We start from the raw sequence: 16,551 nt of genomic DNA on the forward strand, positions 1-16,551 counted from the left end.
GCTGTGTCCATTGTTATGGCTGGGGCCTCTCTGCTGTGTGAAGCAAACCATCAGTCATGTAACACCCAGGAAGGTGCACTGTCTGGCTGAATTCCACAATAATACCACAGAGACAAAGAGGACGTGACATCTCATACAAGAGACTCAGTAATGGACATTAACTCCTGTTGCACTGTTTGTTCCTCATCACAATATGACATGTCAGTGCATGACTTATGAGACAGAAGATGAAAGCTGAAGGCAATTCAAAGAAAAAGATGAGCGATGACTTTATTTGTTTGGGACCCACATGTGAAAAACGCTGCAGATGTGCAACATACTGCAGGTGCAGCCTGACACCTAGTGGCCACACTGCGCATGCACAAATGCGTGCACACGTCATATCATCATCACCACACCCAGAAAACCCCAGGTAATGATTTCATGGATGAGAAATACAAAGCAGCAGATAGTTGCTCTTGTTTTGTTCCCTGCTCACTCAGGAAAATGAACTGTTGCATTATCAACCATAACTGGAAGGACAATGAGGGGTGTAATGCTGCAGTTGTCCAACAGATGGCAAAGTCTGTCCAGTTTACAGTGTGACACAGGCCTTACCCTTGAACTAGGCCTCTCTCTCTGGACAGTGTTTTAGCACACTGTCATACTCAAACACCACATGTAGTTCTAAATCAATGAGCTACAAATAAAACACAAATAAAAGAAACATTTTACTTATATTGGTCCAGCCTTAATTCAGCCATACAACAAACCCAGCTTAATGTGTCCTTAATATGCTATATTCAGGCTATAAGGGCATCGATAAGTGGTAATTTGGACCGGTTTGGCAGGCTGTACACGCCCTATAGTTAGATCTAAATCTGACGGACACTGTTCCAACTGTGTGCTTAACTGTTTTCTGGTGACTTGAATAATGAGCTGTAAAGAGGAGACAAAGGGAGTGTATGTGTATGAGAGAGAAAGAGAGAGACACACACAGAGAGAGAGAGAGAGAGAGAGAGAGAGAGAGATCCCTCCATCCTTCCTGGTGGGAGGTTTGAGATGCGCTGCGCAGACCCGTCCGCTACCGACTCATCTCCCTGGCCTGCCCCCCCCCTCCCTCTCTCTCTCTCTCTCTCTCTCTTTCCTCCTTTTCTGTCTGCCACTAGCCTACCTGAAGGGAAGTGCACAAAGCCAATAAGAAAATCTGGCGCGTCGGCTGGGCCCTGTGCGCGCTATGCTGCGGTAAAAAAGGGCCGCTGTTTGCGGTGTTTACAGGGGATGTAGAGAGGGGACAGAGGCACCGCTCTCTCCCCCCGACGGACCGCGCCGTGTCTGCTCTGCTCTGCCCAGCCCGCTGCATCGCTGAGCGGCCTGCGAAGCACACAAGATGTCGACCAGAACGCCATTGCCCACGGTGAACGAGCGTGACACCGAGAATGTAAGTGCTTGTTACCGAGGGACGCCGGTGTGATACCGGACGTGGGGGATGGAATACAACAAAAAAAAGGAAAAAAAGACCGGGGGTTATCTGGTTATTTTGCGCACTGGTCGGGGCAGGTTTATGGCACCGCTTTTTGAGTGTTGCAGAGCGACTCGACCAATGAGCACTCCGGCTTTTCTTCCCCCCTCTTCTCTCTTTCCTCTGACGGGAATAAAAGCAAGGGAGCCTAGAATAACCTAGAATAAAGGTGCAGTTTTTTTTTTGGTTATGTCTGCCCCAGTTTTCTGTACAAGGCTAGCCCTCAACAACGCACTGCGTCAGTATGCTGGCTTTAATGATACATGCGAAGCTTGAATGTTAATGTTGAAGAATTAAAACGTTGGCCTGCGAGGAAAACGGTGTTGCTCCTCTCGTGCAACTCGGGGGGTATTTTCTAGTCCACACCGTCAATATTTAGGGAGGGTGGGGGAGGATGTTGTCCTACTTTTCAATGGCAACGCTTGGTAGCATCGCAATGTGACATCCATCACCTATTGGGCCCTGTTGTAACTGCACGCTCAGTGCTGAGGAGGAGGAGGAGGAGGAGGTGGTGGAAGAGGAGGAGGAGGAGGAGGGTGTTATTATTCACCATTCTGCTGCCACGACACTGATGAGGTGAAGCAGCAGACAGACATGTATTTATTAACAGGCTAAAGAAAACGTCTTTTAAAACCCCGCTGGAGGACATGTTATTCACTGTGTGTGTGTGTGTGTGTGAAGGAATGTTCATGAACGCGCATACACTCACGCGCACACAGAGCACAGCATGATAATGAGAATAGGATCAGTCCAAATGAGGACTGCTGTATGTATGCTGACAGGCTCTGGCATATCTAGGTTCGTCTGATTTTTCCTGGAAACAAGACGAGGCACAGACTAAAGCCTCCTTGTATTTTTTTTTTTTTTTTACTGTGTTACAAGTGGAAATAGCTGGAAGCACTCTTTTAAATTCCCAGATCTAGTAGTTTGGTTTTCATATTGGCTCCCCATTTCAGAGCACATGTATCTGCATTCTTCTGGAAAATCTGGAAAATGTATTTTCCCCAAGTTCTGTAACTCAACAAACGTAACGTTAACTCCACATGAGGATATCAGCTCCACGGTCGTTCTCTGTCAGTGTTCAGTGATGCATCAACTTAGAGCAGTGCTAATGTAACTGTGTAACAGTCGAATGCTGTTTTAGGTCTCATAGACTGCTAGGCAGCTATTAAAGCACTGCCTCAGCAGCACTGGTTGTAGCCAGCCAGCCAGCCTAGCCTGCCTCTGTTGGACTCCATCAGGCAGCCCCAGGGCCCACTAGCAGCTGAACTGCATTGCATAACAGCTTATTACTCAGAGAGATGAGTGGCTTTTAGTGCAGCAAAATAGAAGAAGCTCTCTCCTGGCTTTCTTATTTCCATGTGTGTATTTGTGTATTTGCAGGTGTGTGGGTTTTTTTTTAATGTCTGGTCTCCCTGAAGACATAACGTCAGTGGTTGGGAGTTAATGGATGGGCAATTGAAACAAACTTTGTGTGTTAATCAAGCACTAGTGCTTCAATTCACTTGCCTGTCCAAATGCCCCTCGGTTAATGTACATAATTCTGCAGCTGGGCCGATTGTGTGTTTGTGTGCACGTGCATGTGTGGCTGAAGGTTGGACTGACTGTATGACAGGTCTGATCTAAAGTTGCTGGAAAGGTCACTTTATATTTATCAGCTGCAAATATAAGAAAGAGAGCCCGAGCTACACAGATTGCTCTGTCGTGGAGATTTAAAAGAGGGTTTTGGTGCATTAGAAACAAGGATGCTGACTTTCACTGGCATCAAATCAAAATTTCTCCTTGCCTTCCTTTCTCTTTTTGTACCTCCCTTTCTCTCTCTCTCTCTCTCTCTCTCTCTCTCTCTCTCTCTCTCTCTCTCCACACACACACACACACACACACACACACACACACACACACACACACACACACACACACACACTGTGACACTGGGGAGTGTTTGAATCCTGCAGTGTGGCTCTCCCTCTGTCAGGATGAAGCATAGTTGAGGTGATGCGCACCCTGCAGGGTGTAGCGTTTCCCCCAGTGAAACGGGAGCAGGGGAGCCTGGGTAACCAGACCAAGGCTTTATTCTCTGGCTGGGCGTGGTGCTCAGGAGCAGAGGATCATGGGATCTCTGACCTGGACTGACATCAGCAGCTGTTGCGGAGGAGAGGAAACAGACCAGCAGAGACTGCCCGTAGTCTGTGCCAGCGTTGTACTTATAGCAAGCTGTTCCTAATTCACCTTCACATGCCATATCACAGGGACACTTGTTGTTATCTGGTTTGGCCAGGGAGCCAGTAACATTGTTATAACTCCTGACTCTGCATTGTACATTTTATAGGTATTCTCACAAGCACAAAGTCAAAAGAGTTCCCTTTTTTTTTGTTGAATCTTGTCTTGTGGCTTATGAGGTCTAAGAGGTTAAAGTGTCACAGAGGGAGAAGAGGGAACCTGATTCTCTCCCACTCAGTTCCTCATTGTGTGCTACTGTGTGTTTCTGTGTAGTTATACAGTATATGCTCACGCACATATAAACACATAGAACACCGGTTCCCCTTCTTTGATCTGAGACTAGGTTAATGGGTTCATCTCTGTTTGCACAGCGAATATCCCAGCTTTGGCACACACACGAACCTCCACTGCAGCACTCTGCTGCATTGTTTGTACGTGTGCAGCCACTGTAGCAAGAGGAAGGGTCCTTTTGGAGTCACAAAGTGCCAAAGGCAGAACAGTTGTACTTTAGTACTGGTGTCTATATAAATCAAAGTTTCTGTCAGGGAATAATGAGGTTACTGATATATACCTCTGTGGCTTTTTCCTGCAGCACTCGTCGGTGGACGGCTTTGTTGAACCCCCAGTCCCCCCGACAAAGTCTGCGAGTCGCCACAGCCTGCCACGATGCCGCAATTCTTTCACCTCCACAGAGGAGCACCCCCATATTGGCAATTACCGCCTCCTCAAGACCATTGGGAAGGGGAATTTTGCCAAAGTGAAACTGGCACGACATGTCCTGACTGGACGAGAGGTGAGACAAGTTTTTATTCATATGTATCATTTTATTATTGTTTTTTCCAAATACAATACATTCTTCATCCAGAAACCTAAGTCAGCCTCACTTTTTTATTACTACATGCTCACAATTAGGGCTGCAGCTTACTATTACATTCATTTTTGGTTAATCTGCTGATTATTTTCTTGACTGATCGATACATTGTTTGATCTATAAATTGTCAGCAAATAAAGCCCAAGTGTATGTACTCTATTATAATCACTTGTTTTATCCAACCAACAGCCTAAAACCTAAACATATTGAACATACTATCAAGAAAGACTAAGGAAACCATCCAAAAATTCATATTTTAAGAAGCTGGAATCAGTGAATTTCTACTTCTAATTCTATAAATTGACTTATTTATTAACTGACTAATGTTTTCAGCTCTGGCAGTAATGCTCACTTAAAAATATTGTATTGTGTATTTTTCACTCATTTGCTCATCTCAACTATCATTTCTCATTTAAGCCATTTGTCATTGGGAAAGTCTAAAGATTGTAACATATTTATTTTCTCCATCAGCTCTTTCACAGAAGAATTTTACTTGAACAGGTATTTTGTATATTAGATGTTGATTTGCTCCAACTTAAACCCAGTCTTTTGGCCTGTTCAGTACTGTACGTGACCATGTTAGTTTTCCCAGTCAGTTCAGGTCAAGCTCTCTCTCCTTCTTTTAGCTGCTCTCTCTCTCTCTCTCTCTCTCTCTCTCTCTCTCTCTCCACACACACACACACACACACACACACACACACACACACACACACAGTCATACCCTGCCGACCTGTCAGAGTGATAGACGTCCTGCTTTGGTGTGTCAGTAATTAAAGCTCCTGTTTCCCTGAGGAGAAAACAATGACCTGCGATCTGTTCACTGTCTTTCACTCAGCAGAACCCATAACACTCACTGATTCACCTCACATATCCTCTTATGTCTGTTTCTCAACCACTGGCATCCTTTAATCCTCTGACTTTCATTATGTTCATGGTCATATAAGACTGTTGAGGGCATACATATTCTCCCAGGTCAAACCAGCTACAGTTTGATCCATTCTGTGCGCTTTAATGCTAATGTTTAACGGGCATATTGGGTATGCAACCCACTGTTTGCTGAGAAGGTCAGGCGCTGCTTTGTGTGTCTGAGTGCCTTTGCTGGCTCATCAGAATGCAAAGACATGGATCACAGTGAGAGAGAGAACAGGTGGAAAAAACATGACCCACTAAAAGCGACTATATCTTAGCTTGAGCCCAGCAAGTCTCTTACTAGCAAGGATTTTTCTTGCTGCTGAAATGAAAAAAAAAGGTTTAACTGTAGAAAAACATCAAAAAGAGCTTTGTGGAGACAGAGCAGCAGTCACTTCTAGGTGACAGAGTGTCCTCTATCTGCTGAGGTGGGTGACTACAGGATGTGGGCACACACATGCTCACACATGCTCAGCTGCACTGATGGAAACATTTGCCTCTACCATATGCCCTCATGTCCTACCCACTAGAGAGGGACAATGATACATTATTATTGACCAATTTAATTCAGTTTTCTGTGAAATTGTATTGTAATTATTGTCATTGCTAATTGATCTGTAAATTATTCTTCATTAATCAATTAGTTGTTTGGTCCAGAAAATGTTGTTCACTATTTTGTTAAAGCCCAAGGTGATGTTGTTTTGTCCACAATCCAAGATATGCAGTTTACTGTCATAGAGGAGTAAAGAAAATATGAAAATATATATTACGATATATAACGATTGATTGATTATCAAAAATACTGATAGTTATATGGACATCATGTCATTATTTTAAAGAATTAATAAAAAGAAACAGAGGAGTTAATTGCTTTGACAATCAGTTTAACTATTTACATTTCACTTTGCATACATTTGTCATATTGTGAATTAAAGCAGTATTTAGGGAAACATGTTAAAATATGAAATATGTAATATATATATATGTTTATCAAAACATGATGATTATTTTCTTTATCAATGAATCCGTTGATTACTTTATCAATTAATAGTGAAAAATACCCATTAAAACTTAAACTCAAGGTAATGCCGTCAAATTTCTTGTTTTGTCCAACCAACATGTAAAAACATAAAGATTTTAAGTTTATTATCACAAACAACAGAGATAAACAGCAAATTCTCACAATTGAGGATTTGGAGCGATGGGAAGCTTGGTAAATTGACAAATTACTTAAAAGATTAATTGCTAATCAGAATAACTGCCCATTAATCTTTTTGTCAATCAACTAATCGATGAATCGACTACTCGTTTCATGAATTTCACTCCGGTTTTAGGTAGCGCATCAGACACAGTAGAGCAAACATACTGAAAGGAGCCTAAATATAGACATACAGCTGAGCACAGACAACAAAGCTAAACAAAGAGAAACAAACATGAACATACAGCTGTTATGTGGCAAATAGGTATGAAAACTGATAGATAGTATTTAAAAAGTGATGTCTAGTCAAAACAGTTTTATTTATAATTTGCTTTTGAGGACTTCTGTACAGAATTACAACACATTCTATCTTTAGACCTTCAATCTCAAAAAGAAAAAAAACTCCACAAAAAACATTTAACTGGGAAGAATAGGGAGCAACCTCAGAAAAGAAGTATCACTCTTCCAGATAAAATAAAAATGCAATAGATTTTGTACGAACAGAGTAGACAGAAATAGAAATAATAGTAAAATAACAAAGTGCAAAAAAATATGAACAATATGGATCAGAGAAACAACGTGTTGTCAAGTACTGGTAGGAACAGATCAAATTGTTACTGTCTATGGGCTTTGATTCTATATAAACTGTACTACAAGTGTTGCAAGAGTCCATGGCAGTGTGAAGAATGCTGGAATGTTGAATGGCTAACTATGAGTTACTATATACAGAAGTAGTTTATGTGTGTTTATTATGTACATTCCTGTACATTTGATGTATATTCTTATAAATATTGTGATTTCAAACATATCATCCAACCCTGCTACAAACCTAGCAACAGTATTGTCTTTCTTTTTTGTGTATCATGAGATATGACTTTATACTCTGATAAAGTAGTTCCCTTCAGTGCGCAGAGATCATGACCCTGTGGTTTGCGAAAAAAAACAGCTCAGAGGGAAATAAAAGTGTAGAGGAACATGCAAAAAGCTCTCCAGCACACAAGTGCTGCTGTGACTAAGTTTCCCCTCCATGTCCTCTATCTGAATTTTCACATGTACGTGTTTCTGCATGCGCGTGCAATCACAAGACCTGCATACGGTGAAGAGCATATGGGCCGTGTGTTACAAATGCCCTGAATAATTAACAGCGATGCACGTTGCCCTTCTGTCACTGTGGGACTGAATTATTCACCCTCAGATCCATTAGAGAGAGAACATACACACACATGCACGCACAAACACTGGCATTTCATGTGATGCAAACATTCATATAATCTCTAAATCTGAGAACAAAAAAGGGAAATATTGATACAGTATAGTGTAAAGGAAATGCAATGAATATCTCTGACTCATGCAAAGGGAACAGTGGAAGTTGGAACAAAAGAGTGACACACAAGGACAGCTCCCAACACCTGCAGGCATACATCGACACACAGGCAAACTGTACACACACACACACACACACACACGCATGCCTCCACCCGAGTTTTGTCCGTGACAGGAGGAAGCAGAGAGGAGGGGAGTGAGGCCTGTCTGTGCACCTGCCCACCTAAGACAGGCTGCAAATAGACACCACCTGCGTACTGCGTGTCCACACACTCCTCTCTGCAGTCTTTCCCTCCACCATGCTAGACTCCCAGTTCCTTTTACTGCCACCAGGTTGCTGTCAGTATGGAGTTTAGCTTCATGGTTTGTCCAAGCAACTTGTGCTGTAGATCTTAGGGAAACCCTGCTCGGGATGAATAACCTGCATTCTCTCCATCGTGACTCAGCATTTCCTTTCTGGTTCCCCCCTTAACAGGCTGCTTGGGATTAGAGCCACAGTCTGCATCCACTGAAGCATGTTTATTAAGCTCCCATGAGGCCAGAGTCACAGTATTAATGTTATAATAAATTGTAATTAAAGCTTTGATGGTATTATTAAACTCCAATGGTAATTCCCCCCTTTTTTCCCTTCTACAGAGGGGACAGACGTCAGGGTTGTTATAAATCATAAGTTTACTCTGGCCTGGAGTATGGTCTTGATACTTTCATATTTAATAAATAAACACATTTTATGATTGTATTTGTACAGTTAAGTTTTAAGTAAGCTTGATTTTTCATATGTATAACATGTTCAGTGCAGTAGTTCTTTGTGCTGTATGTTAATTGCCAACATAGTGTATAATACCAAGTTTATACTTTTTTTATACAATATACAAAAGTCGAGAGGCTGAATTGGGGGATAACGCACAACAAAGGTTCACAACTGGATAAGCTAATAAATCAAGTAAGAAGTAGGCAAATTTTCCCATAGGACTCAATACTATGCAGACTTTTGCAGCGGATAGAGCTGTCCCCTGCTGGCCACTACATAGAGTGCACATGTCCGCTATAAACTGTATACTGTTAGTGGTTTCACACTATTCCACCGGTGGCAACAGGTGGCAGTAGCACGGAAAGATATACTGCTATGTGCAGAAGACTACCAGCAGGTAAACATAGATGTTGAATTACATTCCCATGAGCCTCAGGTGTAGTTTGTATTTGTTGCTAGTTAGCAAGCATGCTAACATACTAAACTAAGATGGGTAACATTATACCTGGTTAGCATCAGCTTTGATATTGTGAGCATTATGGAAAATGATATCATGGAACAACATCCCATCAACACCACACTCAAAAACATTTATTGCATACTGGTGTTTTGGACTATATGTTACAATACTTGTGTTAAGACTCATTATGTAGTGTGGCTGGAAAACAGCCTGAATCAGATTTTTCCCCCTCCTCTCATCTCGTCACTTGAACAAACACTACAACAGAGAATGAACACCAACATGTAAAGTGTTTAACACTGTCAAATGATCTGTGAGGACACAGCTGAAGAGTCTAAACTCCCCTTGAGGCCTATTAGCCATGCAACTCCAAAGTAGTTTGAACTAACCAACCTGGGCCTTCCTCAGAGCTAACATTGGCTAGGCTGATATTTTTTGTGGTAAATGCCCTTTAGTTAGACCACAAACAAGTCTGCCAGCACTGATGACGTTCATATTTATTCAGCTATTCTTGAGTCTGTGTTATAAAACTGTGTAATTATTGTTGAATCATTTTGTGCAACAACAAAAGGCCATATGTATTATTTCAATGTAATTACTTTTATATTGTAAAGTTGCTCCGTCAATCACAGCACAATGTATGGGCTTACTGGTGAGTCTGCAGTATGGCTCAGCGAGTGGCTTTGTGAAAGCTGCTGAGCTCTCAGAAAGTGAGGGAAGCAGGTCTGTTTCAGTGTGCACTTTGGGGTTATTATTGAGATGGATGGTTTAGGCTGCTGCCCAGCAAGACCTGCCGAGCCAACAGTAGATCACCGACCTGCAGAGTCATTTATACTAACACAAGGATTGTTTACTTAAGCCTTTCTGTCTGTCTGCCACGAGATTGTAGATGCATTTACATACACTGTTAGCATCTGTGTGTGTATAATGGGTCTTTCATCGTCGTGTATAAATACATATTTCTGTCTTTTAATCTCTGCCCACTAAAGCTCCATCTCTTTGCAAATGACTGAATAGAAGAGCTTAAAGGTGTGTTCAGATTGAATACACCAATTCAGCCGTGACATGTTTGGACAAAGCCGCCTCATGGCAGAATAGTGAATTAATGAGGATAGTTCAAATTCAACACAATTCTCACTGTACAACCCAAACACAAATACAAAACTAGAAGTCGTTTTGACATCTCGCTTATCTTTTATCTCTATATCCCACTCTCTCTCCCCCTTCCTTTCTTTTCCTGCCTTTGTTTTTCCTGTCTTTTCTCTCTGTAGGTGGCGGTGAAGATTATAGACAAAACCCAGCTGAATCCCACTAGTCTACAGAAGGTGAGTCGCTGTTTTATGGCCACATGGTAACATTAATGTCTTGGTTACAGTGCTCGTGGCTTTTCCATTAGTCATTCCTGAGTTCTTTGCCACTCTGTTTCTTTGCTCTTTGAACTCAGGATGTGCTGTTTTACATAATGTAATCAGAAGTAGTCAGGAGAGACCACAAGGCTTGTTTAATCTCCAGCTCCCCCCCTCCCCATCCCACTCTTGACTCTCTGTTGGTTTGTGGTTAGGAGCAGCTAAAAATACCCATTCCTGCCTATTTGTCACTTACCCTTGTCTAGCAGTCATAACCAATTACAACAAAGGGTTTGGGACTGTTTCCTGATTACTGAGTCCAAATCCAGCTCTTTCTGCTGATTAAATACACACACACACACACACACACACACACACATACATAACCCTCATGGAAGATGCAGCTATAGTATGAGCAAGCATCACCCACTGTGAGTCTAAAAACAATGCAGGTGTGCAGGTGACTGACAGGAGTTCTTTTCATGGTCATGACATTATCACAGCATGGCTCACCATCACTGCTCTTTTAATTTGAATGTTTTGTAAAGGATAAACAAATTACCAAGCAACTGTCCTGGTGACTCATTATAATAATGGACCATTATAACCATCACACCTACATAAACGGCAGTTGATGTCTTTGATGGACCTCGTGGCCTCTATCTCTATGCAAGTTGCCGGGGTGATAAATATTGCTGCAGCAAGCAGTCTTAATGACAAAATAATAACAACAATTATCTTTCCAAAATGTCTGCCATCCCACACTGGTCTGAGGGGAGTGAACTCCGTGAGTGTTACTGCAAGAAATTAAGGCTAGGATAATCAAACAGGGTATAATTGTAAAGGGACAAATGGCAAATTTGCTTCTTGGCTCAAATCCTGCTGGTAAATTTGTGAAACAAGTATCGGGGCATTTCTATATAATTCTGCCATTGTTCTCCACGAACAAAACCATCTGTAATTGACTTGGATCTTAATGGGATCCGACTGCAATTCTTCAGCCAATCAGTGCGAAGACGCTGTAAGGATTTCAAGCTCTAAGTTCCATACTCATCTAATCTGACTGAGATAAATTTCATTGTGCAAGCTCTTTTGTTAAACAGCCTATTGTGCGGTTTCTAATCTGCAGACACATAGACACACACTCCCACAGTGTGGTAATGAACGTTTAGAGGCATTGTGTCTGTCTCTGTGTCTGTGTTTGAGTGTGTGGCATTAAGATTCTGAATATGACTTGAGCCTGACTTCACAGATTCGGGTTTTGTGTAGGTCATGGGTGGTTACATACCCGATGGGTCAGGTTGTCCGCTGCCTGGTGATGGGCAGGGCAGACGTATCATGTGAGACTGCCGACCAATCAGGATTTCTCTGATCAATTATTCAGTGGGCCTTTCAGATGTCAGTTGCAGTAGGCCTGAGAGGGTCAATATGGAGAAATGTTATAGCTTCTTATGAGGGACACAATATTATTGATGCAATAGCATGTGTGCACATTGACGTCAGTGTACACGTGCATTCATATGTTAATCTTTGGTTTGTTTTGTGTCGGTATCAGAGTGTAAAGTTGTGTATCTCTGCATGGTGCTTATATGTAGGTGTATATTTTAATGTCCTCTACTGGGTACTATAGATTGCTGTAATGCTATACAGAAGTGCCATCTGCAATGCAGAAGCTTGTCTTGTAATGCAGCAGTCATGGATTGAATCGATTGTCTCATTGACTCAGAGCGTCCTATGTTATCCTTGTGAAAGCTTTACTACGGATGCATTAAAGGGAACATCCACCTTAATACAGTTACTTGTCTCGATTACTCTTGGAATGGCTAAATAATATCTTGGAAAAACAAAACAAAATATCAACGTTGTCAGTGGTTTACATTCCTGGTGTTTGGGGTTTTAGTGCCACTGGTTAGCCAGTTCATTGCAGTTAATGGTAATGATTTTCAGATTGGATGGCTAGAATAAACAAAAAAACAAGCTATGGGTCCAGAGGACAAGAATTGAGCGTCACTCTAATTTAACAAACAGACTATGGGGATCTGCAGTACCATGAATCATTTCACCCTCCAGCAATCTTCATTTCAGTATTTAAAATCTTGAAGAAAATAAATCTTCCCTTTAAATTGGAAAATCCGTCTTGTTATTGTCTACAACTTTGGTCAGCATCTCTCGCTGACATCAGTAATTTCAGTATTTTTGCTTTGGCTGCTTGTTTAGTTGGAGGCATTCTTCGTGTTTAGAAGTCTAGACTGAATTTCACTACATTTCCTGAGGGTGTCTGAGCTGCTCTGCTTTCTCTGTTTCTGTTGTGACCCTTACCCTGGGAAAGCAGCAAGAACATTTCACAATGACTGGATGTAAAATTTAAGAAGGCATCAAAAATTAATTTTTTTCCACTCCTCCCGCATCCATAAAGTAGTCACAGTAGTTCTGCAACACAGCCTCTTGGACGATAAATTGATCATACCACAGTGTGCACTTTCATGGTTGAAAATGTTGTTCTGTAAAGCTGAGCAGGCTATTTCTAGGGGCGGATATAAACAACAGACTGGCATAATTATTGATTCAGTGACTCAGGCTTTTTACATGCATGAAGAGCCGAGGCTGAAGAACTCTCTGGTTCATCTGAAAATCTGGTGTTTCCTTTCTCTTGCTCTGCCATGCTTATAGTTCACTGTATACTGTTTGTGTTACAGTGTTATTTTTTATTTGCGATCCGGTTTGTTTGACAGTGTGGGTGAGTGAGGTTTGAGAGGTCTGATCTGGTAACATCACTCCTTCGCTCGCTGTTAAAGACCACTCTTTCATGTTAGCCCGTCAAAAATGCCACTGATCTCTCTTTTTATGGTCCCGAGAGGAGCCAGGCACACCATCTGGCACTGTAGGCACAGCCAGCGTTCTGGCGGATCCTATACAGCCACGTGCACACACACACACACAAACACACACACACACACACACACACACACACACACACACACACACACACACACACACACACACACACACACACAAACAGAAGCCTGCATGACATATACAGCCATACGCAGGAGATCCTTTGCTTTATACAGAAGGCTCTAGCTGGCAGCACTTCAGTTTTCTTGTAGAGTTTTTCGTCACAGTTTTTGCAACATTTCACACACACGCATGCATTCCTGTACCATAAACACTCACATACACATGCCAACATTGGTATCCTCTAACTTATCTCCAAGTAGAGAGCACATTGCAGAGTTGATCTTAATATTTCTGTTTTTATATCTTATTTTCTTGAGTTTATCTTTGTCAGTCTGGCGTTTACCTTCGATTATTTGATTTTAAAAACAGGTTAGCAGAAGCCTGGATGAGTCATGAGGTTAGAATGAAGCTCTGATCTGTTCTTTTATGGCCCATTGGCGCTCTCTGCCCTGGTGTGACTTTGTGGTGGTTTCAGTGTAACAGGAAATGAGGTCAACTGAGCTTCCAAAGCACCTCCTTGGATCCGCCACAGGAAATGCATCACATGTCATCTGTGGTCAGGGATGTTGACGTTGTCATGGTTTTTAGGCATTTTAGACCTAAAATAGGCCTCTCCGTTAATCCCCTCTTTCACTGAGCAAACACTGCTGTTATCCCACCATCCCATCACTCTGGGTCTCTTTCTAATCTGTAAATAAGAGTTTTTTTTTTTCATTGCTTCAACAATAACAGCATCAACCAAATATTAAAGGCTATATGATCAGTAGAAGACACATTCAGATTTGGAAACAGAAGGTTTATGATGCAAAACGGGCTGCAGAGAGTAAAGACAGTAAATGAAGCGACAGAAATTGTGGCAGCTTCTCTAAAAATTAAAATCTCTTTTGTGGCTTAGAGCCACTGTGCTAACCTTAAGTCTTACTATCTGACTGTTTTTAAAGCAGTCAGAAAGCATTCTGAACAACATATTCTGACTCTGTTAATGTATTTCTGCCAATTGCAAAATGCCCTCCGTGGGGTCAAGCTCTCTTAATGGCTGTTGTTTATGTCTGTCTTGCGCCTGCCACTCTGCATTAGCCAATGAAATGCTGCCGAGCCCATGGGCTAGAGGAGCTTTGGTCTTGTTCAAATGAGTGGAATGTGATTGGACAGGCAGCAACGTTGCCCGAGATGAATCATAAAACAAACTGCTGTTAAGAGATGCAAGTATTTACATGCAGCTCTTACATATACATGAATATATGATTTCAGTGCTATTGCGGGTTTTATTGAGAGTTCAAAAGTAAAGTCTGCTGCTAAGTTGTGCCTTTATGTTGTGGATACTGAATAAGAGAGCGATGGAGACAGAGAGATGTGTCTTTTCTTGTTGGGGTTATTTTCAGCAACTCAGGAGTCGAGAACAGGACAGTTTGTCTGAATGTCAGTGACACTTTCGATCCCTCTGTCTGCCTGTCTGTGTCTTTCTGTCTCTCTGTCTTTCTTTGACAGGCAGCAAGCAGTGGTTATTTACTGATATACGGTTCTGAAGTACTGTTTGTGCACATAAGAACCTGCACGCACACAATCATTAGAGGGATGAGGGCTTCCAGGCTTCCAGGCTACTCATCCTATCAATAATCTCCATGTTGAATGAGCAGCTGTGCTGCTGTGACTGAAATAGTCCAGCCAGTTCCTGTAAGTGTTCCCAGTCTGATATCTGCTGCTCTGCTCCTGCTGCATGGGGACTCTGCTGTAATTAAGGCTAGTTTGGGAGCCTGGGCGCCCCTGGGTGGCTGGATGTAGGTCACTGGCACAGACTACTGAGATTCAGGCGCATTGGAAGCGGTGTGTTTTGATGTTTGTGATACACATTTTCTTTTTGTAGCTATTCTTGTAATCATTTTCAGTCACTGTCTCAATTCATCATCTGAATCGACCATTTTGATTAATTTTAGTTTGAAAGAAGGTAATTTTGCTTCACAGGATCTTGGCCCAAATATTCAGTAATCGCTCACCATGTCCAGAACCACCTTAAAAAGGGCTTTATGCCATGCTGTGACTCCCCTTTGTGCCGGTAGATATTATTGATATTAATACTAGACTGGATCAAAGATCCCAAACTAATTATCTTCTGTCAGCCTCCGTGGTGGCTCTATCCCTATTGAGCTTGTATTGACAAACACTGTGTTTGTTGTCATCATTTTCCACCGCCCTTCTCAGATTTGTTCTAATTTTTATGTTTCCAAGTGGCTGCACGCGTGCTTCCCATGTGAGGAGCTTTAGGGCAATGACGTCAACAAGAGAGAGAGAGCGAGAGAGAAAGAGGCAGAGAGAGGAAGAGATAAGAGGTCGAGATAAAACACTGACTCTTCAGACCATCACTCATTCAGAATTATGAAGAAGTTCTGTCTTGACGGATGTGTCACATGTTAAAGCACGTGCATGGATGGATGCTTTACTGTGGCTGTGACTTGTGTGTTTATTCTTGTGTGTACTGCAGGACATCTTCTGGTTATTGTGTCAGTGTGTTTCCACTCTAATTGACGTTGTTACCATGGGGGAACCTCTCAGGCCAACATAGCAGCTGATGAATATGGAGCAGGGCTTGCCACACAGGAGGAGCTCACTACTCTGAGCAACTAGGGAATTGAAGATTTTTGTGCACAAAAACAGGGTGCCAAACTATGAAAACTGCACGCACATTCCTTTAAAAGGTCTAGTTAAAAACAGACAGATTATTAATCCCAAAGGGAAACTGCAGTGTTACATCAGACAAATCACACATAAAAATCACAAAACGAACTAACAAACAAAAATAAATAAATAAAAAAACTAGAAACTGAAAATCTGAAGACTATAGTGTACTGTAAAACTATAAATATACAATGATAGTGCCTGTTAATATACTATACATGATTAATGCATGTACAGCATACATTACATATGCAGTTACAGTTAAACTATTGAAATTAACTGCATAGTGTTGAGTTGTGCACAACTGATTGCCTCTATTTCTTTAGACTATGAAATATTAT

The 16,551-nt window shown here is 41.8% G+C and overlaps 1 protein-coding gene across 3 annotated transcripts in view; it reads left to right on the top strand.

The window, feature by feature from the left end:
* Positions 1-1,100: 1,100 nt before the first annotated feature.
* Positions 1,101-16,551, top strand: part of LOC127373882 (serine/threonine-protein kinase MARK1) — a 28,612-nt gene continuing 13,161 nt past the window's right edge. For 2 of the 3 annotated variants that reach the window (XM_051418748.1, XM_051418766.1), the window contains exons 1-3: positions 1,101-1,420; positions 4,314-4,514; positions 10,505-10,558. In XM_051418748.1, the coding sequence (XP_051274708.1) occupies positions 1,370-1,420; positions 4,314-4,514; positions 10,505-10,558 (306 nt within the window). In that variant the 5' untranslated portion in view covers positions 1,101-1,369. The remainder of the gene's footprint in view (positions 1,421-4,313; positions 4,515-10,504; positions 10,559-16,551) is intronic. The other variant, XM_051418757.1, reaches the window with a different exon arrangement.

Source organism: Dicentrarchus labrax, unplaced genomic scaffold (genome assembly GCF_905237075.1).
Source record: "Dicentrarchus labrax unplaced genomic scaffold, dlabrax2021, whole genome shotgun sequence".
Lineage (NCBI taxonomy): Eukaryota > Metazoa > Chordata > Actinopteri > Moronidae > Dicentrarchus > Dicentrarchus labrax.